General features: G+C 42.0%; 1 protein-coding gene across 3 annotated transcripts in view; it reads left to right on the top strand.

The window, feature by feature from the left end:
• The window catches only part of Cep162 (centrosomal protein 162), a 78,645-nt gene extending 56,731 nt beyond the window's left edge, over positions 1 to 21,914 (top strand). For all 3 annotated transcript variants that reach the window (XM_057768549.1, XM_057768548.1, XM_057768550.1), the window contains 5 exons: positions 3,784 to 4,433; positions 6,346 to 6,487; positions 8,088 to 8,186; positions 19,173 to 19,307; positions 20,481 to 21,914. In XM_057768549.1, coding sequence (XP_057624532.1) covers positions 3,784 to 4,433; positions 6,346 to 6,487; positions 8,088 to 8,186; positions 19,173 to 19,307; positions 20,481 to 20,687 — 1,233 coding nt within the window. In that variant the 3' untranslated portion in view covers positions 20,688 to 21,914. The remainder of the gene's footprint in view (positions 1 to 3,783; positions 4,434 to 6,345; positions 6,488 to 8,087; positions 8,187 to 19,172; positions 19,308 to 20,480) is intronic.
• The last annotated feature ends 5,263 nt before the right edge of the window (positions 21,915 to 27,177 follow it).

Genomic DNA, 27,177 nt, shown 5'->3' with positions numbered 1-27,177 from the left:
GTCCAAGAGTGGGTCTTATGGTAGATTGATTCCCAGTTTTCTGAGAAACCATCATACTGATCTCCAAAGTGGCTGTACAAGTTTACACTCCCACCAGCAATGGAGAAGTGTTACCTTTGTTCCATGTCCTCTTTAGACTGGGGTGTTGTTTTTGGTATATCGAGACAGGGTTTCTCTGTAGCTTTGGAGCCTGTCCTGAAACTAGCTCTTGTCGACCAGGTTGGCGTCGAACTCACAGAGATCTGCCTGCCTCTGCCTCCCGAGTGCTGGGATTAAAGGCGTGTGTCACCACTGTCTAGCGTCAACTATGGTTTTATTCTTGGCCATTCTGAAGGTGTAAGATGGAATCTCAAAGTTGTTTTGATTTGCATTTCTCTGATGGATAAGGATGTTGAACATCTCCTTAAATGTTTCTCAGCCATTTGAGATTCTTCACTTGAGAATTCTCTTTAGATTTGTATTCCTTTTTTAAATTGGATTAGTTTGTTGAGATCTAGTTTCTTGAATTCTTTATATATTTTGAAAATCAGCACCCTGTTGAATGTGGGGTTGGTGAAGATATTTTCCCATTCTATAGGCTGCCGCCATTTTGTCTTATTGACAACATCCTTTATCTTACAGAAACCTTTCAATATCATGAGATCCCATTTTTTGTCAATCTTAGTACCTGTGCTATTATTGGTGTTCTGTTCAGAAAGTTGTCTCCTCTGTAGGAGAAGGGCCTGCTTGTTTGTCCCGGCGCCCCGAAATAATCACATGGAAACTGTATTAATTAAATCACTGCTTGGCCCATTAGCTCTAGCCTCTTATTGGCTAACTCTCACATCTTGATTTAACCCATTTCTATTGATCTGTACATCGCCACGTGGTAGTGGCTTACCAGCAAAGATTCAGCTTGTGTTACTCTGATGGCGGCTCCATGGCAAGCCCTACCCACCCCCCGCCTTCCCACCTTGCTATCTTCCTCCCAGAATTCAGTTGCATCTTCTCCCACCTACCTAAGTTCTGCCCTATCAAGGGCCCAAATCAATGAAAGCAACACAAAGACAGAAGGACCTCCTACACCACTTCTCTGCCAAAGCATTCAAGATTATTTCCCACTTTCTCTTCTATCAGGTTCAGGGTATCTGGTGGGGGTCTTTGATCCATTTGGACTTAAGTTTTGTACAGGGTGATAGACATGAGTATATTTTTATTCTTCTACATGACATATCCAGTTATGCCAGCACCATTTATTGAAGATGCTTTCTTGTTTTCCACTGTAGAATTTTGGCTTATTTATCAAAAATTAGATATTCATAGGTGTGTGGATTTATGTCTGGGTCTTTAATTCAATTCCATTGATTCACCTGTCTGTTTTTATGCCAATACCATGTGATTTTTATTACTATAGCTCTGTAGTAGAGTTTGAAATCAGGGATGGTGATGCCTCTGGAAGTTCTTTTATTGTACAGGATTGTTTGAGCTATCCTGGTTTTTGTTTGTTTGTTTGTTTTGTTTTTCCATATGAAATTGAATATTGTTCTTTCAAGGTCTTTAAAGAAATGTGTTGGAATTTTAATGGGGATTGAATTGAATCTGTATATTGCTTTTGGTAAGATGGCCATTTCTGCTATCTTAATCCTAATCCATGAGCACAGGAGATCTTGCTATCTTCTGACATCTTCAATTTCTTTCTTCAAAAATATGAAGTTCTGCACAATATATCATTATGCAATCCTGTCATTATTAGAGTCAAAGGAAAATAAGTCAGGAAAAATAGATTAAAATACCTCTTCTGTGTGTTCAGAAGCAGAGGAGAGAAGGCACTGCCATTGTTGAAGTTCATCTAGTAGTGGGGGGGGGTAAGGAGATGAGACAGAGGCACCCGTGTTGGTGGTGGGAGGGGTTACTAAAGAGCATCCTTGCTCAGAAATGAATCACAATGTTCACTCCAGCTCCATTAGGTTCCTCCTGCCCCCTCACACCTCCCTTTTGTGTGCATATGCACATACTACCCCCATCCCTCTTAAGTGGTAGTTCTGGGGCTTTGTGTGTACTAATCAGGTGCTCTACCACTGAGCTACAGCCCAGCCCCATGTACATCCACGTTTGTTGATACCCTTTAAAAAATTTCTGTGTGATCACATTAAATATCCAGACTAGATATTTAATAACAATTTAATCAATTAGCTATTAATTATAAATACTAGAAGATCAAGTGTCACCCTTCCCATATGTGCTTAAGTACATACCACACAAACATTTGACTAAATGATTATAATTACTGTTAACAGTTCACTGAACAAGTGGGCACTCTAAAGCATGAACTCTAGCCTACTACCGTGTTTCTGTGTCTATAAATCTACCTACACTAATTTTCCTCCTCTTAAAATTCCCTACCTCCTTTCCCCCCCTCCCCTTCCTCATATTACCTACCACTTGCTCCTTTCAGTTCTTATTTTCAATAGACACTAATATTCAATAACCTTTATCTATCCCCCTTCTGCTCCTAGGTAACCCTGTGTCTACTTACCCCATTTGTTTTCTTTTTTTATTGTTTTCATTGAGCTATAAATTTTTCTCTGCTTCCCTCCCTCTCCCCTCCCCTTCTGCCCTCTCTCATGGTCCCCATGCTCCCAATTTATTCAGGAAATCTTGTCTTTTTCTACTTCTTGTAAAGATTAGATCCATGTATGTTTCTCTTAGGATTCTTTGTTGTCTAGGTTCTCTGGGATTGTGAATTGTAGGCTGGTTTTTCTTTGCTTTCTGTCTAAAAGCCACTTACGAGTGAGTACATATGATATTTGTCTTTATGGTTCTGCTTACCCCATTTTTTTACTCAGCCTTGAAGATCAAATGTAAATGTGATATCTCCGTGCAGTCTTCCCAACTTCCTTGGGTCTCCAGGCATCAGCACTGCCTCAGCCCCTGTACTGTGTGTCTTTACTGCAAGTGTCCTACAACATGGCGGCCGTCGTGTTGCTCTCCTTCTAGACCGTTATCTATTTGAAAATACAGCTAAAGATCATTAGAACCAAGCACAGTACTTGGTTGTACCTCAGTAAATGCTCATAAATGAGCAAACATTATTACTTGACTCCAAATAGAATAAACTATTTATTCTGTATATTTCATTTTGCACTAAAGGTCCAATATAAAAATTCTAAGCTGTTGCACTGCCTGTTTTGAAAATGTACTGTTCTCTGGAGTTGGAAGCAAGAGGATGGATCACAGGTTCAAGGCCAGCAAGACCCTCTTTTTAAAATAGTAAATGTGCTGTTTCTCAAACACTTCAGTACCTCCAGTTGCTTTGCATGTTTATCCTCAGGGTATAACAGCTTGCATGGAGAAGCAAAATTATAGACTAACATTAATTTAATTAGTTTAACAGTATAAAGTATCAATACTATTATTTTATTAAACCTCAACTATTTTCTTTTTGAGACAGAGCCTCATATATATCAGGCTGCCCTTGAGCTCACTGTGTAGCCCCAGTAGATCTTAAACTCCTGACCCTCCTGCCTCTGGGGTTGCAGGCATGTGGCACTATGCCCAGCTCTTAAACTTAAATTTTAACACCTGAGGGCTGAGTAAGCACATGTTACCTACTGAATCAATGTTTAAATGATATAATTACACCTTTCAGAGACTAAAATCAATACATCTGATTTGCAAAGAAAGCTGAAGACGTAAGAATATATGAGTGTTTGGACAGAGGACTCGTGTGGACACAACAAAATGCACAGTTTCGGTAATGGCATGTTTAACAGGATTTTGATAGGACCCGAATTCTCTCCTCAGATCCAGTATGAACAGCGGCTGGAGGAGCAGGAGCAGCTGCTTGCACACAGACTAAAGGAAGCTCCGCAGAACCAGCACAACAGTTCCTCCAGGCTGAAGGCACTTGAGACAGAACTTGGGGAGATAAAGGAAGCCCATCAGGTCACTGTAAAAAAGCTAGAAGACGAAATTGATGTTCTTAAACATCAAAATGCTGAGTTAGAACACAAGAATGGCAAAGAGGATCAGGACCTCCAGTCTATAGAATTCCAGGTAGAGCAGGCACATGCTAAAGCAAAACTGGCAAGACTCAACGAAGAACTAGCAGCAAAGGGGAGAGAGATACAAGACCTTTCAAAAACTGTGGAGAGGCTCCAGAAGGAGAGAAGAATGATGCTGTCTAGGCAGAGCCCCAGGAGCAGAGAGGAAATGTCTGCCAAACGGCTGAAGAAAGAGGCTTTGCACCCAGATCGAGGGAATGCACATTCCTTCCCTGGAACCCTAGATGCCAAACTGTACCACCCCCACACCTTTACCGACTCCCACCTTCCAGAGGTTTTACAAGAAAACTGCAGATTGAAGAAAGAAGTAGAGGGGTTGATTCTAGAAAGAAGTAAGCTGAAGATGGACTCTGAAGCAGCAGTACAGCAATTTGAAAACTCCATGAAAAGGTAAAAGGTTAAACGTCATAAATATACGGGAACACAGTTTAATTAAAAGGCATATTTTCTCTATAATATCCTGACTTTGAAACGCATTCATACATTTTAAGAAACTATAGTTGATCGACTGCTAGAATGCTTGCCTAGTGTACATGGAATCCTGTGTTTGATCCCCAAAACCATAGAAACGGTGTGTGGGGAGCATCCACGTCCTCCTAACACTCAAACACTTGGTAAGAGCTGGAGGATCATAAAAGTCATTCTTGGCTACATAGCAAGTTACATGTGACTGGTCTTAAAAAATAGTATTATATTATGTGTACGTAGTAGAATGTATGAAGATAAAGGATTTTCAGTGTAGGATCCTCTACCTGATAAAGCACCAGATTCTGATGAACTGAAACCTCCGTGCCAATCCAAGCCATGTCTTTGGGGTGACTGGCAAGTTTCCTCTCTTTACTCATAAATTAGTTCTCCCTCCCACCCAGGCTCCCATTCCTGCCCATGATTGGTAACTGTTAATTCCAACTGCCAGTCAGTTTTATCTCTTTTATTGCTTGAGTTCATTATCTCATAGTTCATTGAGTTCATAGGATACTGCCTATCACTGTTCCCACCCGTACCACCCTCCTTTCTGTACCTAACAGGACATCATACTTCCCACCCCGTTCATCCTTCATTTCCTTCTCTCCCAGTCATCTTGGTGTGTGTGTGTGTGTGTGTGTGTGTGTGTGTGTGTGTGTGTGTGTATTTAAATGTTCTCATTGTCATTGGATCATTATGTCTTTTAGTAACTACCAACTTCCTTAACTATCAATACTAAATTTCTCTGCCTCTCTTTTCAAATTCTGTGGCTACTCTCATATTAATCTCTGTGCATAGCTGCCATGTTTCTTTTTGCTTCTTGCTCAGTTATGTTTGAAGTTCTGCTTCTTTCACAAAACATTTCTTGGCCCATCTCAGAAAATTGCTTGCTTCCACCCACAACGCCTACATAAGCATTAATCATCACCAGCCTTGTAGCTCCCAAAGAACAGAGAGAAGATCACACTGCTTTTGCATGCCCTTGCCTGCAGTTACCTGATTTCACTCAACAGGATGAGCATAGCAGTAGCACCCACAATGCTTATTTTTTGATTGACAGCAGTGCTGGCAATTAAATCAACATGGCAGCACCATATTGAAATTGGTTTCTCCAGTACTGAATCTAATTGTTACCTTTCCTAGAAACAACTTAAAATTCAGGTTTGTAGTTTCAGGTTTCTTGCAGGAAATTTTTCTTTAAGTTTTTGCTAGTGTTGTTAGTCAATTTCTCTGATGTTAAGAGTTTTCCTTGTCCCAGATTGCGGCTGTTCTTTACTTTCACATGTACCTTCCAAATGAAGCAAATTATTCTGAGAATTACCATAAAATTATTGTAGTCTCATAACATGCAACTATCCCGGTAATCATTTGCATGCCCAAATATTGATGAGCTGCCAATAAAAGCGAAGATTTTATGGACTGTGGCTATCCAAACAAGAACCCAAGTGAGCAATCAGAGTATACCTTAAAAAACAGGGTGACTAAACATTTGCTTGAAATCCAGGGAGGTGCATTGAAATGTCGGAGTCCCTTGGAGAATACAGCTTCAGATAGAGGAGAGTGAAAGGCCCACATTTTAAACTCTATTTGTGCTTGACTTGATCTCAGGCTAGACAGTTTGCAGATCTGCACCCTTGGCAGTACTCTTACAAAGCCTGGGACATGCTAGCCTGTGAGTGACTGGAGGAGCTCACCACATGCTGCTGAGCACACCGGACATGCAGCCAGGAGTAGCTGCCCTCTGCTGCGTTCTTTTCCAGGTCTTGACTCCTGTCTGGGCCTCCTGAGTGAGAGGTGTGAGATCCACTTCACATGTTCTCTTGTGTTTCTCCCACAGGGTCCAGGATGACACTGCGGCACACATCGCGTCCCTCAAGGCGGCTCATCAGAGGGAAATAGAGAAACTCCTTTGCCAGAATGCAGTAGAAAATTCCTCTTCCAAAGTAGCTGAACTGACTCGCAAAATCACAACTCAAGAGGTAGCTGGTCCTTCTCAAACATCACTAATATATTTTTAAGAACAGGATTTAATTTGGAAATGTTTTAACTTCATTTTTTTCAGGTTGGTGATACAAATGGAAAATAATTATTGACTTAATTTTTATAATATAGAGGGGATTATCATTACCATATTTTTAACATTTACCTTAAAATTATGTACTATAAAAAAGTGTTTCTACAGACCTGTCCCTACACTTCTCAGCTGTTCCTCTACATAGGCTGTCACAGACAGCTGTCTGTGTCCAGCTGAGTGGACCTTATCACTTGAACTTGAGTATGTTGACCTCCCTCCCTCCACCGCAGCTTATCCTCATGCATTCTTCCTGCTTGTTACTCTTCATTGTGGAGCAACTAAAGGCTCCAGATGGTGAGGCACTAGGGATAAAATAACGAACAGAGACACACACCTCCAGCTATGGGAAACACAGCCTTCCAACAGCTGTGATGGGCAATGCTGGCAACCCATCAGCATTTCCTTCAGTCAGTGACTTCCTTCTTGGGTAACAGGTACATCCACTCAGACTATCTGAAAATAACTCCCCTCTGGCCATTTTCTGTACTGTTAGGATGAAAATAACTTTTGCTAAAAATGGGAAACATAAGCAGTGCTAAATGAAGCTGAGTGTTTATTTTGCTCCTCATCCTTTTTGGAGGTTTTTACTTTGATAAGACAAGCTTAAGGGGAGGCTTCAAGAAGCTACTACCATCTCCCTCCTGTAATATATTACCAGTAGAATTACAGACAAAGCCTTAGTTGGGGAAATTTAAAGAGGGGTGTGTTATTAAATATTTTTAAATCATTGTAAATTATCAGATGTAAAAATGTTATACCTTTTGAGAAATGCCCTATTACAAAGAGGTACATGTTGAAATATGGGGGAGGAGATGTAAGGAACTCAGTGCAGTTCCTATAATGTAGTTAGATGTATCTTTAATGCTTTTCTAAAGTATTCTTCAGGTTATTGCCTGACCTAGCCTTGCAGAGCCTTCCCAGGTGTCAGAAGGCAGCTGACATTGCACCACGTGATTTGCAGGGATAATCTGGGACAGTGAGAGAGCAGTGTTCTTCTAAAACCATAGTAACGCAGATAATGTGTTTTCCCAAGATGATAAATGTAATAGATTTCCATGGAAGTCATTGCCGCCAGCTCTGTAGAACAGTGAAGGTGTTGCAGAGAAGAGAGCCAGGCATTCCACACGTCCTTGGAATAGCTGATGGAAATCTGTTCATGGTTTCCGTTCCTTTGTCTAAAATTATGCTGTGGCATTTTTAGTTCAGAGATTATGACTGTTATCTTTATTTAATAACCTAACATCCTTCTTAATCACAAAGTATAAAGATAATATTGCCCACTTCCAAACTTAGACTTTGCAGAGGTTTACGTCTAAAGGCTTTTTCAGTCTTGAGTTGGGTTATATTATCTACATAGAATTCAAGGGGAAGCCTTGTTAACCAAATTCATCTCCCACCCAAGTCCTGACCAGGCCCAACCCTGCTCAGCATCCAGGAGAAGACAAGGTTGGGCTCATCCAGGGATGTGTAGCTGTAGACTAACCCTACTTGTCCTATTTCCCTAGGTACTTATAAAACATTTCCAAAGTCAAGTTAATGAGCTACAAGGTAAACAAGAATCCCTTGCAGTTTCTCAGGTTCGGGAAGAAATCCTACAGAACCAGGTAAGAAAGTAAGAAATAACCAAAATATTGGACTAAATAAGTTTTTCTTAGGGATTTCAATTATGTTAATATTTATGTATAGATTTTTTTCAAACAGATGCACACACTAACATAACCTAGAAGTCTGTCACATATAGAAAAATTAGTAATAACTTAATGTATCAGTCTAGAAATCTGTTTTACAATTAGCCTTCATATCTTTCTAACTGGTAAGCCTTGTAGTTTGTATTTAGTACAGGCTTCCTGGGCATAACTGCTCAAGATCCAAAGTCCCTTCCCAAAATGGCTGAGACATTACAGACATCTGGGCAGTAACATACTACACTGTTGATGAGAATGGTATTAATGGAGACATTGTTTCAAGTTACTGTGGAATGTAGGCCACTCCGGTCAGATCAGACCTGTACATGCAGTCACAGCTATTCCTGGTTGGCAGCACCAACCAACAAAGACAGAGAAGCCAAGGCCCCTGATGGACTCAAAGCCAGCAGCTAGAGGGCACGCTACTCGGTGGTCTAACCCCAGTCCCTCTAGTAAACTGCCTGACACAAGCTAACATTTATACCCCTCTAGCTAGCAGAAACTAGTGTTCTCACTCGTCACAAAAGCCAAGCTGTCAGGACAGAGAAAAGAGGGAGGAATGTGTCCATTTGTAAAAGCTGTTGACCCCACAGTCCTTTATCCTGGCTTGAACAGTAAGACTTACAAGACCTGGTATATGCTCCACTTGTGAGTCTCTTCCAGCACATGGCAAAAAGACAGTGAGTACAGTGGCCTCTCTGGGAGTCTCAAGGTCCACAGCTGATCACCACAGGCAACTAAATCTGTGAGAGACACTTATCAAGAGCTGAGTTTGTTTCCTACTGATATTCGGAATTTGTAAAGGAAGGGCCAGGCAAAGATGAACCTTCCTCTCCCTCTCTCTTGTGGGAAGCAAGTCACGTGGCCCGTGCCAGGCTACAGAGTGAAAGCCAGAGAGAGAAGGAGACAGATGTGGGGAACTTGCTTTAGTGAGAATTCTGTTATACTGGCTACTGCCAGTTTCCCTAGGATCCCATCCCTAGGTTCCGGGAAGGGTTTTCCAGAGAGCCCTGTCTGAGTCTCTAGAAACTGATGTGTCAAAGAAAATGATGCTACTCAGCCCTGAGTTCTCAGATGGGACAGTCTTCTGTAATGAACCACAGATTAATTAGATTTGAAGAAAGCAAACGAGTTGATTGGCACTCACAGTGCTCACCAAGCAGGAGAAAACTCAGTAGAAAGTGACAGTGCAGTGGCTTGGAGCTCTGCCTTCACAAAGAAGAGGAAACCTGTGTGGACCCAGTAGGACACTGGAAAGACAGAGTTCAAAAGGTGGGAACTGTGGGAAGAAATAAATGGGCGAAAACTTTCAGAGTGAGATTTGATTTTAGATCCATCTGGTGTCTTCTTCGCTGTGCTGATAGGAGCTAAACTGTCGCCAGTAAAGGACTGTATCCTGCCTTAGACAGAGAAGGATTCATAGGAGCTTTTCCTGTTTGTCATGTCACAGTTATCATCTACTGAAAACATGTCAAAGACATACAGTCATGCTGTGTCACCAGCAGAATGTCATCAGACACAGGCGCCTCCGGAAAACCACCACTGCTCATCAGCCTAAGATCCATCCCATTGATTCTAGAAAGGTGTGTGTGTGTGTGTGTGTGTGTGTGTGTGTGTGTGTGTGCGTGCGCGTGTGTGTGTGTGTGTGTGCGCGCGTGCGCGTGCTAGCTTTCATTTCAGCACTCAAGATGCACACAGAACCTTTTTAGCCTTAATCAAGGTCCATGTTAACCCAAGTTATAGTCTTGTTAAAAGCAAACCTTAGATTTGATAATTAAAAACCATTGTTAATTCAAACATTCAAGAACATTATGCCAGTATCTGATGATGGCCTTTATACTGCATCATCCCATGGTAGAGGGGAGAGGGGTAGGAAAGAGCCAAGCTTGCTTCTCTAACAGCCTCTTTCCAGAATAACTCACTCGCTCCTCCAGTGATAACTTCAGTCCTAACTTGGGAGGACTCATTGAAAGCCAAACAGCTGCAGTGTGTTGAAGCCTTGTCCCTTTACGACTGTGTAAGCCGCTGTCTGCCAAATAGAGATAAGTGCCTAGTCTGGGTACCTGCTGCTTAATGCAGAGTTCATTTACAGGAGCTGCATTAGCGCGGCTGATAGAGTCCTACCACTGATGGACACTGGCTGCTCCTGGGCATTAGCACGGCTGATATAGTCCTACCAATGACGGACACTGGCTGCTCCTGGGCATCCCAATTAGAAGGGAAAGCTCTTCCCACTTCTGACCTCCAGGAACTAGTAGTCTTTTTCTGAAGCTGAACTGTTGCCATGATAAACTGGGCAGTGACAGAGCCCTGTTCTCAGGAGTCACAGTCCGGTGAGCTGTTACCCAGCATCTGAAAGCAGCTGATTGGTCTATTTTACTTTGTGTTCTAGTTCCCTGTCACTTTGTATAGCCACAAATGAAAGTGCACTAACAGTGGTGAGTTCTGTTAGATCTTTTGTTTATGCATTTTTATAAGGACCATCAGAAAGCTGTGACTTAGAAGTTTTCAAAATTTAGTTAAAGCAAATACCGTCGATGTCCGTGGGAATTTACTTCTCTCACTTACTGTGCTAATGCTGGGAAGGACTTTTCTGTAGACTGCATGTTTGTCCAAACCTTTTTATCTGAAATGTTTTAAATCACACAGATCTTTAAGGTCACACCTGCTGCAAAGGGTGTAGATTTTTTAGTCAACCTCTGCTATCTTGCCAACCAGTCTTTGCAAATTCAGGCATGTATTAGCTTCTATCTTGGGATTTATGATACCTTCACAAAACGGTTCATTTTTCACGAGTTAGTAGTCATTACAAATTTTCAGTAGTTACTCAAGTCTTCATTTATTTCCTTGCACCTTGTAGTTGTAGAGAAAGGATTTGAATCTCTATACAGACTTCCTAAAGACAGATGCAGTGCTGATTACAAATGTCACCATTGAGAAAAAGTCTATAGTCACTTCATGGAACCCAAGCTGGGCATGGTGATGTGTGCTTGCAATCCCTCATAGAAGCCACACTGGGTGCAATGATGGCATGAGTGTAACCCCAGTACTTGGGATTCTCCGTCTGAGCTGCACAAACTCCAAGCTAGCCTGTACTACATTTGAAACCCTGTCTGAATAGAAGAACAAAAGGGAAAAAAAAGAAATCAGTTAAGACCAGCATCTGACTTGAGCTTGGGGACTCTTAAGGCCCATGGCCGGGCGGTGGTGGCGCACGCCTTTAATCCCAGCACTTGGGAGGCAGAGGCAGGTGGATCTCTGTGAGTTCGAGGCCAGCCTGGTCTACAAAGGGAGTTCCAGGACAGGCTCCAAAGCTACAGAGAAACCCTGTCTCGAAAAACCAAAAAAAAAAAGAAAAGAAAAGAAAAAAAAAAGTGAAAAATCTTGTTGTGCTTACTTTACTTATCTTAGATATTCTGGAGGCAGTGACTTCCTGAGCAGGCAGTGGGAGATGGTGGGGTTTATGGTAAGATCTGTGTGTAAATCCTTAACTGTGTCATTTGCTTTCTATCACTGTCGCGATACCTGAGACAGCCAGCTGAGAGGGAGAAAAGTTAGTGTTGAAGTCTCATCCAAGAGTAGTTGGCCCAGATGCCTAGAGCAGGATGAAGTCCACACATCATGGGGTATCATATGTCAGAACAGAGCTACTCACCTTGTGACTAGGAAAATCAGAAAGAAAGGGAGTGCCCAGAATCACCCAATCCCCTGCCAAGGCATAACCTCCCAGTAACCAACCTAAAGACTTCTCACTAGATCCCACCTCTTAACATTTAGATTTCAGGATGACTAATGGGGACACTCTACCTGCAAAATCGCCACCAAAGAATCATTTGACAAAGGGAAACTTTGTATTTCAAGAAGAGAGATTAGGGAGAAGGTCTAGAACTGGGAAGTGGGCACTCCCTAAACAGCATTGGAGTTGGAAGGCAACTTAGAGAACAAAGAAAAGTACAGGTATAAGCCTGGTTTCCTGGCCATAGGGGAGGGGAGGAGGAGTTGCTAGAAGAGATAGATGGGAAAACACCAGTGACTTCCGTAATAGCTGCAGACTGTCAGTCCTTACTACAGAAGAGGCCCATGGTCTTCACAGTGTGTTTTGGGTAGCTGGCTAATCTAAGAATAACTGTTCTCCCAGTCAGGACCCCTGCAACTCAAGAAGCTAACCTGTTACACATCAGCCACTGCTAGATAACATCCTAGGTGTCTAAGCAACAGATGGATCCTGGTGTCTGCAGCTGTTTCACGGGGTCCTGCAGATCCATGACAAAGCTGCCTTTGCCTTGCCCCATGGGAACAGGAAAGCTCTTCCCCATAACTCATGGCTCCGAAGCCTTGGGATTGCTACTTGGAATTTAGAAACCCCTGACAGCACCTTTGCCTGACCCTGAGGAACTGAGGAAGATTCCAGCTGTGTCTCATGGCTCCAGGAATGCTCCCAGGAATGCTCCCACGAAAGTCTACCGCCTGTTACCAGAACTAAGGAAGATGTCCCTAATAACTCCCGCCCACCAGTGGAGCTGGTGGTACAAAAAGTTCACTGTAACCTCACTAAGTCCCCTCACACCCAGGGGATGTTTCCATCCATGTCATATAATTGCAAGAATGTAGCCGTTCACAACAGCCACAGCAGCACCAGCACTAACCCCACAGCTGCTGATGCGCAAAGCTAAGTGTCCACTCCTGTCTGTTCCTCTGGACCTGACAGTGTTCCCATCTGGGTCCCATAACTTAGGAATGCGACTGCCAACACAAGCGCCAGCTCCACCAGCACTTTTCTCCACGTGACCTGAGAACATCCCCTTCCATGTTGTGCAGCTCCAGGACCATAAACAACACAGCCACAATCCCTCAACAAGTGCCCATCCACAGAACTCAGAAACAGTTCCTCCATAACTCAGAGTGCCAAACGCCCCAGCGCTGGACTCATGTGTCACTTCAGACCTGGGGAATATCCATCCAGGTCCAGCAGCTGCCAGTGCCACAGCCTCAAAACTTTTCATTGCCCCATGAAACCTAAGGAAAGTTCCCTTTGTATCACATCACCTCAGTTCTGTGTTACTAGTGCAGTAACCTCAGCATCACTTATGTTCATCCTTCAGTGCCTAATCTGATAGCTAATCTTCAGTGTGAGCTGATTGGATTTGGAGGCACACTATAGGCCTGCCTGTCTGGGGAGATGTTTTCAGAGAGGCATAACTCCCACCCTAAACATGGGCAGCACCATCTCAGCACATGGGCTGAGGTCTAGACTGAAGAGGAGAAGGAAGCTAGATGAGTCTCTCTCTCTGCTTCCTAAGTGCAGGTGCAGTGTGGTCAGGAACCTTGCTCCTGCCGCCAGAGGTGGAGCCACTCCTGCAGTGCAAGAACCATAGGCCCAAGCATGCCCATGCTCTACCTGAGAGCAAGCATGCCCATGCTCTGCCTGAGAGAACTGGAAAAGTTTCTCTTGGCATCCTGTGGTTGCAGCTATGTGTGCCATATAGTCCTTGTCATTTGCTCTTACATATAAGACCTGGGATTAGATCTCTTCCCCATCCTGAACCACAGAGACAAGGCAGCTGCCAGCAAGGGCCCTGGTCCAAACAACCCGAAGTTCATACCTGTCAGTGATTACAACTACTTTCATGAGTCTGCAGCCCACTGTGGAGGGACAGTGCTGACATAGTCTGCAGTCCACTGTGGAGATGCTCGTGGTCAGTGCTGACATAGTCTGCAGTGCACTGTGGAGGTGCTCGTGGTCAGTGCTGACACAGTCACTGCCAAGGACATCTCAGAGACTGCACTTTAAGCTCATCTACAACAGCAACCAAAGCAACTACCCCTACTGACACTTTATACCACATCTGACTGGAGAAAAAGAAAAAAACTTCCTTATAAAATCTATCCCCAAAACTGGTGGAAACAACCACAATGGGTATGGAAGCATCAATGCCAGAGTATAAGAGGCATGAAATAGTACACCTAAAGAAACATAATTCTCCAGTACCCCATTTTGAGGGAAACTTATGAAATGCCTGAAAAGAATTCAAACTAATGATCCTAAGGAAATTCATGCAAAACAATATAAGAAACCAGAACAAAGAAATAAGAACAATTACAAATATGAATGAAAAATTTACCAAAGAAGTAGAGATTATAAATGAAAGGGGGGGAAGTCTGTGAAGCCCGTGGGGCACCACTAAGTGAGCCAATGTTTGCATGGTGGGAGTTGTAGAAGAAAAAGACAAAGGCATTATAAATTTATTTGACAAAATATTCAACTGTGTCCCAAATCTTCCAAGAGAATGGACATTCCAATATCAGAAGTTCAAAGGACCCCAGCTAGATTCGACAACAGACCTTTACCGGCCACATTACAGTCGTACAAAACAGGAAATGCTAAAATTCTGAATTCTCCAAGAGGAAAGCTTCAAGTTATATTTAAAATAAGGCCTAGTAGATAGAGTCCATATTTCTGATAAACTCTTATAGACAGAAAGAGAATAGAATGATATATTCAAATTGCTGAAAAAATTCTATACTCAGCAAAGCTACTTTTTTTTTTTTTTTCTGAGACAGGGTTTCTCCGTAGCTTTGGAGCCTGTCCTGGAACTCGCTCTTGTAGACCAGGCTGGCCTCGAACTCACAGAGATCCGCCTGCCTCTGCCTCCCGAGTGCTGGGATTAAAGGCATGCGCCACCACCGCCCGGCCAAAGCTACCTTTTAGAATAGAAGAAAACCCATTTTTCTTAGATAAGCAGAAACTTGAAGGGATTCACCACCACCAGAACAGGCCTACAAGAAATGCTTAATAGTCTACACTAAAAAGAATAATAATCATGGTACTTAACAAAACTTATCAGGAAAACATACCTAAAAGAGAATCAGACCAAACCACTAAGGTAAATAATTAGAGGTAGAAAGGAACAGAATACACAAAGCAGTTAACAAAATGACAGGAGGAAGTTGATACCTGTAATTAATAATCTTCACTTTATGTAAATGGAATAGATTCACTAATCAAAAGACACAGACTGACAAAATGGACTTTTGCCCGGGGGGTGGGGGGTGGGGGGGTGGGGAGTACTCATGTGCTACCAACAAAGAATTTATTTTACTAATAAAAGATGCACACACACAAAAATGTAAAATGAAGAACTTGGAATGATAAACAAATGAAAACTAGAAGCAGACAAGACTAGTGTGCTTTATCATAAAGCACTTTAAGTCAGTAACTAAAGAGAGACCAAGGGGTCATTGCATGGTTTACCAATTGTAAAAGTTTAGGCACTCAGCACAGTACCGCTGAAATACATAAAGCAAACAGTATCAACTCCAAAGGGACAGACTCCAATACTAACAAGTCATGTAGGCAGAAGACCAGCAAAGAAATATGAACTGAAACGCCGTGGAGCAAAGTCATCTCTTCCAATAACAGAAAGAACATTCTTCAAGGTAGATCATGCATTAGGCCACAAGTCAAATCTTAATAACTATAATCTTACTGTGTATCCTTAGACAACAGACAGGATAAAACTGTATGTCAACAAAAAGAACAACCTTCTCCCAAACGACACATTGGAAAGTGAAGAAGTTAAAGCAGAAATCAAAAACTCAGTCCTGAACAGGGAAGCGAAAGGACAACATGAGAATCTGCAGCCGCAGCAGCAGCACTGAGCAGAGCTTTTGTAGCAGCAGATGTTCACATCAGAAGACAGCATGCAAACCCAAGCCGGAAGATCAGAGTCTGCGGCACAGCCAGAGCACTGAGCTTGTAAGAGAGCAAAACCAAGACAAAAGGCTCAGAAGTGCTTGCTTGGCAAAACACAAAATTGACAAATCTTTAATTAGACTAATCAAGAAAAATAATAGCCAAAGACCAAAAGGTAGACATTTTTACTGATCTGACTCAGTAATAAAGCATCATAAGAAGTAGTTATGTATAATTATATGGAAAACTGGTAAGCCCAAAAGAAATGGATAAAATCCCACATACACACTTAGCAAAATTGAATCAAGAAATATGAAATATAAGTAGAACAAATGGTAATACAGCTGGAGCAGTAATTTAGTCTACTGTGTAAAATCAGAACTCAGTGACCCAGATTTCTACAAAAGCTTTATAAAGAAAATTATTCCAGTTCTTTTTAAAATAATCCAAGAAACTGAAAAGAACCCTGCTAAACGTGTAGAGGCCACCATGACCCTGATACCAAACAAATAACAAAATATGAAAACTGTAGCCTGTATCTGCACTGAATGCAGATTCTCAACAACATGCTGACAAACTGAATTCAAGAGCACATCACAGTGCTCATTCACAGTCATCAGCTGAAACTTCTACCAGAGATGCAAAAATGGTTAGGCTTGATTCAAAACAGTAAACGTGATCAAATACCCCACAGAACAAAAGGATTACCCCTAAGGTCTAGAACAACAAAGCAAAAAAAGAAAAAAAAAAACCGTAGCCACTGTCACTATTCTTGTTTGGTACTGTGATCCTGGCAAAAGAAACAGAAGGCATCCACATTGAAAAGGAAGAAGGTAAATGATTTATATTTGCAAATTTGGGGGCATTATACGTTGAAAACTCTAAATTCTTCATTTTTAAAAAAGCAGTTAAGTGATTTTAAAAGAATTGAGAAAAATTTCAGGACACAAAAATGAGCATACAGGGACTGAGGGACTGGAGTTAAGAGCATTGACTGCTCTTCCAGACCTGAGTTCAAATCCCAGCACCCACATGATGGCTTCCAAGCATTTGTAACTCCACCTCTGCTGATACAATCTGCATGAAATACCCTCTTTATTAAAATAACTATTAACTATGAAGATAACTGAGTCTTCTATTGATACTATTAAATACCTACTGAGCATGGATTTAGTGGTCAGCATATTTTATACTAGTATTAGATGTTAGAAATTAGAAGCTGTAAAATCAGCTGTAATCCCACTACCCCAAATATATTTTGCTATGTCTTTTCCTGTTCACACAGGAGTGCAAACACTATGTAGGTGTAGTCATTTGTGTGTGGATGCATATGATTTTTAAACATTTAAAAGTCTTACCTAAAATGTTTATTGAAATAGATTTTTCTGTTGGTGTATAGCTCCATTAGCTGTTTCTTACACAATTTAACAAGATTGACAATAGTAGAAACAAGTATGGAATGTTTGGTCTGAATGGACTGTGCTAAGTACATGGATTCGTGGATCTGATTCTAACCATATCCAAGGAGTGGGTACTGTTTTTCCCATTATAAAGGTGAAATTTATATCAAGAAAATGAAATAACTTTACCATTGTTACTAACCAGCATACAGAAAGAAATGCTAGCATTGGACCCATCAGTAGTAGAAAAACCTAGGTTCTAGAAATACTGAGGACAAAGTAGTCAGCAATTCCTACTCTGTGACCCTTACATTTTGTGGAATAACAGAGTAAACAAACGTAAATATAATAAGATGCTGGTATCTATAAAGTTCTTAGCACTAACTCACTGCAGTTTGTTCACTAAGACTTCTTTAAAACTCAAGCCAGTGGCGTCCGCCTTTGGATCCTCCACCACCTCTTAGGAGTTCTCCCCACCCTACAGATCCTTGGCCATGTTAGAATTCTCGCTTACTTGCTGGCTTCAAAAGACCAGGAATGCACTGTGAGTGTTTACACAAGACAGCAATAACTTAGAATGACAAAATCTGAACTGGTGATGTACTTCAGAGGTCTAGTATACAGCAGTGTACATGAAACCCCTGACTCATTCCTCAGAACTCACTTCCAAAAATAAGTTTACAAAAATCAAAATATTTGACCATCCATTCTGTATATTATTATGACTCCATCAGCTTTTTGCTCTGTCACCATGCCTGGGATATTTTTTTCCTAAATAACTTTTAGTAATCATTGCATAGTATATACCATCTTCATCTTCATGCCCAGCAATTAGGCTCTCCCTGGGCTTTCTGCAAACCACCCCAGCTCAAGACAGCATGTTTCTGTGGTGACTATGATACCATCAGGATGTTTCTCATTTAAAATAGTTTGATTGCCTCTGATTGAATATGCTTTTGTATTCACTTTCCCTACAAATTCGGGTAAGATTGAGAGAGTAGCATTGTAACTATTAGATAGTGGGTATTTTACATAAAACATGATTGAGTGTGGTAATGTATCCATCTTCATTATTATTGCCTTTGATACAGCAATTGGCGGAATCAGATCTCTGTAGAATGACTCACCATATGACCATATGATAGGAAATGCAGTTAGTCGCTTCACTGAGTCTAAGATGAAAGTCTCTCAACCCCTCCATTTTTCTGCCAGTGCTATAAAAACAGCTCCCTTTCCCCGTGCTGAGAAGACAGATGCTGCAGTCCTAACCCATGGGGGCAGAGACTGCGCCTTTCTTCTCTGCATCCTGGGGTCCCAAAGAGCAGTCAACCAGGAAAGACATCTTTCCCTCCACCTTCCCCACCCTGGCTCTGCTCCATTCTCCTCTGCCCAGCACCTTTATCTGTGGAGCAAATTACTAAAATTCTAAGTCATATAGGGGTCACCAGAGAATTACAAATGAAATGAGTTCTTTCTGTGCATTGAACACTCAGTGCTGCATGACTGAGCTGTACTTCGAATTCTAAAAACAGTTACTAACACCTTGAAGCCGAAGAAAGCACCCACCTCATTTCAACCCCGAAATACTCATGGGAGGAAGGTGGTCCGGACATCTGGAACCAATTAGAATGTGAGGTCAGCCCAGCTAGAGTGACCCTTCTTAGACATAAGAATGGAAGCTGTTAATTTCTAGACGAATCCAAGGTGCCACTTGAGAAATTTTATACAAATATTCTTGATTTTCAAGATTATCTCTTTGAAAATAATTGTTTCCTTGTGATTGTGGTTTTTCCATTCCAACTTCAATTTTAGATTACAAAACTCTTGGAAGAATTGAAAGAAGCCAAAGAAAACCATACGCCAGAGATGAAACATTTCATGGGCTTAGAAAGGAAAATCCAGCAGATGGAAATGAGGCATAAGCAGAGAGAGCAGGAACTGCAGCAGGTAAACACAGCAGGGCTGGGGGCATTGCTGCAGAAGAGCAGGAACTGCAGCAGGTAAACACAGCAGGGCTGGGGACATTACTGTAACGCTGTACTCTAAGCACCTTTGCTTGCTGCGACTTCTACATCCCTACCAAGCACTCTTCCAGTGTTTCCATTATCTTTTATTTGTGTATTTTATGTATAAGAATATTTCGTCTGCATGTATGTCTGCACTCCAGGAAAGACATTGGATCCCATGGGAACACAGTTATCAGCAACTGTGAGTCACCATGTGGGTGCTAGGAATTGAACTCCAGACCTCTTGAAGAGTAGACAGTGTTCTTAACCACTGAGTCACCTCTCCAGCAACTTCCCCATTGTCTTTTTAATTCCTTAAAAGTATAGTTTTGAATTAAAAATAAGACTTAAAATCTCAAATACTTTAATATTGATTTTCCTTATATTTTGAGAGGAAAAATTTTTATCTTGTCCTTAAACACTGATAGGCACCTAGTAAGTTTTATGTTTATTACCCTGGGAATAGTACTTGATATTCAAATCATTTCACGTATTTATAAAATATATGTTAAAAGATGGTCATTGGTGTATTACATCCCTAGCACTAGGAACGGCTTCCTGCACTGAAAGACAGAGAATGTGATTCTAGGGCTGCCTTGGTGCTGATGCCCAGCTTTCCTTAGGCAGTTGGTCAGCTCAGACTGTCATGACAAGTCTCCTAGATTAGAATGTTGTCAAGTCAGGATTATGGCTTTTTGGGTTCTAATGAAGCTGTCTTCCTGGCTTATAAGCTGCATTCTTGAATGACTTTTACTTGAGGTAAGAAAGCTCTCCGATGTGTCTCTTCTTAGGAGGACACTGCTCATATGAGCTCAGGGCCCCATCAGTACAACCTCATTTAACCTTATTTCCTCACTCCAGATACAGCCACACCAATAGTTAGAGTTACAACATGTGGACATTCAGTCCATAACAAGTAGTAAGAAATTTACATAAACCTTTGAAGCCAAAAAAAAAACAAAAACACATAAGCTTGATGGTTGATCCGAGTTTGAGTTTCCCCCAAGAAGCCCTGGGTATACCTATTCAGTATTCTCCTATTCTTTAAAACTGTTAAATGTTTCTCATTTCCACTATGAATTGGAGTAATAATGTAAATTTTTTATGTTTTCAGATAATACAGCAAACACGCCAAGTAGTAGAAACTGAGCAAAACAAGGAAGTTGAAAAATGGAAGAGACTTGCACAGCTGAAGAATCGGGAGCTGGACAAGTTCCGCACAGAATTAGACTCCATCTTAGATGTGCTGCGGGAGCTGCACCGACAGGGGGTGGTTGTGCCGGCTGCCCTTGCAGATGAAGTAGACACAGCAGGGTTTTAGTCGGAACTTGGATCTGCGTGACCTCACCTCAAGACCGATGAAGATGTGCCACTGTCGGGACAGCTTTGGAAAAATAAGGTTCTAGTACAGATGTGTGTGAACAGCACCAGTTACATCAGAATAAACCGCCTGGAACCAGCAAGGAAAAGAACATTGGTCATGGTGTAGTTTACTGAAAACCATTAGCTCGTCACATCAGCGATGACGCAGAGCAGGTTCCCTAAAGTCAGAAGACCATGACTAGCGAGGTTGACTGCAGAAGGGCTCGCTCCCAGGCTACCGAGGAAGGAAAGCAGTGCCCATCCTCAGCCCCATTTTATCCGTACGTGTGTACTTTTCGTTTTCCGTACGACAGAACATCTGCTCTTTCTCATGTTCTGGGAAATGTTCCGGGAAAGGAATGTGGGCTGAGTGCTGGGGACAGTCTCATCAACTGTCAGCTGAGGTAGAACATCCTCGGTAATTTAGATGACAGTTGTAACTTCTGTACAGGGAAACAGCAGGTTTTCTTGGGCTCTGTGGACCTGATTTAAAGTGACAACTACTGGCACAGTTTGATGTATCCATTACTGTCAGGTCTGTAAATGACAGGCCTAATTTTTGGCAGCTCTAAAGTTATAAACAATATAAGAGGTTTTACTTTTTCTGTTGAAAAAGAGCTATTGTGTCCATTAGGGAAAAAATCTGATAACAATAGCTAGCTTATTATATAATCCCATCTTTAAAAGCAAATCAGAGATATATAACATATGGTAAATCAAAGTCACAGCCAACTGGCTTTCCATGTCTCTCCCAGTCTGTTGTGCAGCCCTTGCTGGAGAGTGCTGTCCATGGAGACACACCTGCTGTCTGTACTGGGTCCTCCCTGGTCATCCAGGACATCTGGTTGCTCTTAGTAGCCCCAGGCAGCATAAGAGCTGCATAATAAATTTAATTTTTAGTCACTTTAAGATGTAAAAACTGTGAGCTAAATCTTTAGAATATAATTTACATTAATAGCACATTTTGACTTGGACTACATTCCAACTGCATATGCCAGTAACTGCAGTTCTGAGGTAATACTTGCTAAGTAGAATGTTCCATAAGGGACAAGTGAGTGACCGCGTGAGCAAAGGTTGTGAGGTATATATAGCACCTGCTAAATACCAGAAGTGTAATTACTGTCTTAATGCCAACATTTTGTTATGTGTTTTGTTTCTGGTGGGGGGGGGAGTAAAACATTTTCAATTTTTTTCTTGTACAACATTTCAAAGTTATAATACAAATAATTTATTATTTATGTGTCTTGTGTTTATCAGTATACATGCTTATGAATACATAGCTTCCCACCCCATCCCAGTTTTTTTTGGCTGATTCTATGTATGAGCCTGAGCCACTCAAAGTACAAAGCTGGTTCTAAAACAAGGAAATTGCAGAAAAGGGCAATGTTGACTAGTAAGCAGAGTTCAAATGCATTGTTTGTTTGTATATGGATGGCCTGCACAAACTTGAGAAATGGGGATTAGCATGTCCAGGAGCTGTAGCAATCCTGCTGGCCGCATCCAGTTTCAACATCCTTGCCTTGTAAGGTGGGCTGCTGCAGTAGAGAATGCACAAGAGGGGGTGGCATAGCTTACACAGTGACTCTTAGTGAAGTAATGGGGTTCAGAGAGCCCTACTTACTACTGTGTGGTCCTTAAAAGTCTAATTACCTTTTTGAGCTTCATCCTGGAAACATAAAAGGCATCCTGGGTTTATTGGTTCAAATGTGTTTAGAGGCTGCAATGGCTTAGGAGAGTTGAGAGAGAAGTGAAGACGCTAGGATGGAGGTGTTCCTTGGAAAAGAATGCGACCCTGCAGTGGAATGACATGGTGTGAAGACTGACCGGGCTGCGGATGTGGAGTGGCTGGATGCCAGTGAGGTTTTTTTTCCCTTTAGAACAGTACAGAGCATCCAATCCAGAGCAGCATACGCATGCCCCTTTGTTTTGAGACAGTCGTGCGGGTGGCGCAGGTCTAACTCAAACTTGAAACCCTCCTACCTCAGCCTCCTCAGGGCTAGGACTGCAGGGTGTAAACATCACCCAAGTGGGCTCCCGGTGCTTTCGTTTCTGATGGTGCTGGTAGTGGTGTTTTAGTTTTGAGACAGGCTCTCATCTAGTCCAGTGCTGGGATTTGAACCCTTTGTACATTCTAGTCAAGCGCTCTGTTGACTGAGCTGCCCATCCCCACCCTGGTGAACTCTGTTCACAAGTGGGCAATAGCAGCTTTTCACCACCAGAGGGCATTAGCCCTGCATTGACTGAAATATTAATAACCTATCCTAAGTCAGGTTCTAAGCAAGGCATCTAAAGCTGGTTTACCTTGAGACAAAGAGCCACCAACCCTGGTTGCTTCTACACCTATAATTGGACTCGAGTCCCAACAAGCTCCCAAAGGTGAGATATGAACCTGTAACCAGAAGGAGTTGTGGGGTTTCTTATTCAAGTAGAATTTAAGGGATTGATGTAAAAATTCATATGAAGGAACATTAAAGTCAGATCAGACCAAACATACGAATACATACCCACAAACAGAGATTCTAAATAAAGAGCTCATCAGATTGGGGATGTGATTGGGGATGTAGCTCTGTCAACAGAGTACTTATCTGGTATGCACAAAGACCTGGGTTCAAATCCCAGCACTGGACTAGATGAGATCCTGTCTCAAAACTAAACTTTGCATTTCAAGAAGTTACAAAGGGCTCCTAACAGCGTGGCTGAAAACAGGATCGAAAATGACTGATAGCAAATTAGAGAAGTTTAGGGATAGGATGTTAGCATGTAATTGTCACGTAAATATTAAAACACTGCAAGGGTCCCAGAGGACACTGTACCAGTCTACATGTTTAGGTGGACTTTCTACTATTTACTTAAGTTTTTGTAACAGAGCTTCTTGCAGGACATTTTTTTCCATCTTGATTCCTGACAGGCACATTTGAATTAATTCAAAAGGAAGGGATAATGACATCTTTGTCAATATCCAGAAAACTTCCTGTTCAACAGTATTCTGATAATCTCCCTAGCAGTTCAGAAAGTCGTGTCTCCAGGGTCTGAGAAACAATTCAGATCCCTTTCTTCTAACCAAAAGCAACATTAGCAGGGTTAGAAAGAAAGAAAACTATGTATGAAGGTTTGAGATGCTTTGCCAGGAGGGAAGGGCCTTCCGATGGGCCTCGGCAAAGCCCTTGTTGCCTCCACCTTCCCTCTGTGTGGTGTCTTAAAGTTTAAAAAGACATTGTGATCTCTCTCTGTCCTTTGGTATTGTAAATTATAAGGCAATCCAAATATAATACTTGGCCCATCACTTGCAAAATTGGTGTTACCAGGACACGAGACAGGACTCTGGCTCTGACGCTTGATTGGGTTGTGTTGGATGACTTTCAAGCCTCCTAATCCCTAATAGTGTCGCGACTCCTAGGAAAAACCCCGCTAGCAAAGTGCCACAGAAATAAGCGGTTCCAAAGCAATGGCTACGCCACTATAGTGATGTATAAAATAAAGTTTACTAAGTTTTCTGAGAATCTTTTTATTTTTAACAGCACTTGCTATGTGATTCAGGATGGCTTTGAACGCCTGACATTCCTCGTCTCCGCCTCCTAAGTGCTGGGATTATAGGCATGCCATTCTGGACTTGAAATCAGAATGCTCTGGATTTCCCAAATCATTATCCAAAATTCTACTTAGGACAAAAATTCTGGGAGCACTTTTCTATTTATAAAGCAGCCTTTAAAATCATGATGCTTTTCTAAGGATTAATGGGTGCTACAAATAAATAGGATTTCCATAATATCACCAGAAGTAGTGAGAGTGAAAGGAAAGAAACCAAGTGAGAAGCCTTCGTAAGTGACCTCAGCTTCATATTGCTCACGGGAGAAATCATCCCCCCAGTGAGAGTCACCTGGCACACTGAGTATGGTGGGAAGGCCGATTCCCTCATACAGTGATACTGAGTTCCTGCAGTTGGTTGCTTAGACGTAGTTGAAGCTACACAAAGGGTGCCTGACGCACATCACTGAGAAAGGTAGGACCCAAATTCCAGACAGCAGCAGGGGGCCATGTGCCTCCCAAAGGAGGGCCTGAACAGGGCTGGGAATTCAGCAGCTCAGAGGCCAGATGCTGTTGATACTGGTAAGGATCTGATTCCTCCAAGAGTACAGGGATGAGAGGAGAGGTCCCTGAGATATAGCCGCACATTGTCATCACAAGCCATTTAGAGTTAGGAACATTGGCAAATAATTATCCCGTTATTCCTGAAGACAGAAAAGCTGGAGAAGTTGAACAATGAATTAAATAATTCCAAATATGTTTTAAGTGCCCCTTACATTATGTAGGAAATTGACTGAATACACTAAAGTGGAAAAGAGAGAGCAAGGTAAAATTTTTCACAAAGAAGCAGGCTTGTAAATACTCAGTTAATGCCACATTCTCCCGTTGAAGGACAAAGGACCATTCCATAACAGCGTGTTGCTGTACCACTGTGATTGTGCCCCATCTCGTCTGATCTGGGAAGCTCAGCATCAGGCTAGGTCAGTTCTTAGGTGAGAGGATGTATAGTCACAAGCTACGCTGAAACCTAGTGGGATTGTCTCCCTTCAGTTCTGAAAGTTAGCGGGACCTATGACCCACGCACAGGAATTTTATAAGCTCCATCTTAGACTTTTCACACCAGGGGACCAAAAATATTTTCTAGTTCTACAGGTCTATAGATGAGGATGACTTTCTACCCAGGACTGACACTGGCTGAAATGGTTAAAATAATGACACTATGTAGCTTGAAGCTGATATGGATTGAAAGTCGCATTTTGAGATGTTTTACATGGAAGATGAACTGGGCAAAGAAGACAGGAAAGGCTACTGGCTGTCAACACATCCACATCCTCATCTCTGGAAACTGGTCCTATGTTACTTTACATGACAAAAAAAGAGACTTGGAGTGGGTTATCCTCAGTATCCAATGGAAGTGAACCAGAGTCCTTGTCAGACATGGTGAAAGATGTCACAGTAACATGAGATCATGAGTGGCTGATTGAGCCACCGTAGAAACTGATAAAGGCAAGATGGTGGATTCTCCCCAGAGCCTCCAATGTTAGTCTCTTTCGCTTCCTGTGCAAAATACCTAAAAGAAATGTGGAGCCGGGCGGTGGTGGCGCACGCCTTTAATCCCAGCACTTGGGAGGCAGAGACAGGCGGATCTCTGTGAGTTCGAGACCAGCCTGGTCTACAAGAGCTAGTTCCAGGACAGGCTCCGAAACCACAGAGAAACCCTGTTTCGAAAAACCAAAAAAAAAAAAAAAAAAAAAATGTGGAGAGTGTATTTTGGCTCATGGTTTCAGAGGCCTCAATCCATGGTCTTTTGGTTTCATCCTCTGGACACATCAAGACAGCAAGAGCATATGGTGGTCAGAGAACAAGGGCCAGCAGCTTCCAAAAGTATACTAACAACGAGGTTCTCTACCTCCTAAGTTCCTGACACCTCCAGTAGTTAATTAAACTAGGAACCCATATGTATTAATGAGCTGACAGCCCCCATGATCCAGTCACCTCCCAGAATCCCACCCTGGCCATTGCTGTGCTGGGGACCAAGTACTCAACCCATGAGCCCTTGGAGGACATTCCAAGTCCAGACCACAGCTTCTCCAGATGAAACACAGCACTGTTGTACTTTGTTTTAACTGTCTGGGGCTGATTTTAGACTTGTATACTATGATGGTAAGAAAACATATAAGCCACTGTCTACCCTAATTTATTATAACAGCCATGGAAAATTAACTCAGAAACCTACCATCTGCATGATTTACCTGCAGCCTGCTGGGCTGGAATGAAGTTCTTGGTCTTGCTCAGAAACCTTGTATCTTCAGGAAGTATCCATAAGGCCGAGAGAGCCTAACCTGCTAACTTTTAAGGGGTCGTAAAGTCTTGAGATTCTCATGGTCCTTAACATTCAGTACTTAAAATTAATATGCAATTGGGAACATTCCTCCTACTCATTAGTACTCCGAGTTCTCTTCTGGCTAATCAACTTCACATGATCTCAAATACCTTTCGACCACAATTATGAAGAAGCCCATGATTTATATTTAATTGAATAAATTGTCACTATTCGTGCAAGTTAATAAGATCAATCTTCTTGTGTTGCATAAAAATATACACGAAGGTACCATGTATCTGTAAGGATTCATTAAAGTGGTTTTAGTTATATTATACTAAATAGTCCATGCTTCGTTCTGCTATTCTTTGTTAGTCTCTTAAAGAATCGAACTTCCCTTCAAAGCCATTTTGGGGAAAGGAATTTACTTGGGTGGAGTCATCCCAACCCCGCTCCCGTATGGCTGAGTCTAGGATCCCTGAGATGACATTGCCAGCACACACTCTCGGAAATCAAGAGACATTGCAGACATGGGATGCTTTTTAGAGAAATGAAAATCTGCCTGTGTAAAAAAATCAAACCAGAGAAAGGTCCTGTGCGATAA

The sequence above is a fragment of the Chionomys nivalis genome, chromosome 4, assembly GCF_950005125.1.
Source record: "Chionomys nivalis chromosome 4, mChiNiv1.1, whole genome shotgun sequence".
NCBI lineage: Eukaryota > Metazoa > Chordata > Mammalia > Rodentia > Cricetidae > Chionomys > Chionomys nivalis.
Note: the sequence above shows the minus strand (reverse complement) of the source record. Positions and strands in the feature narration are given on the sequence as shown.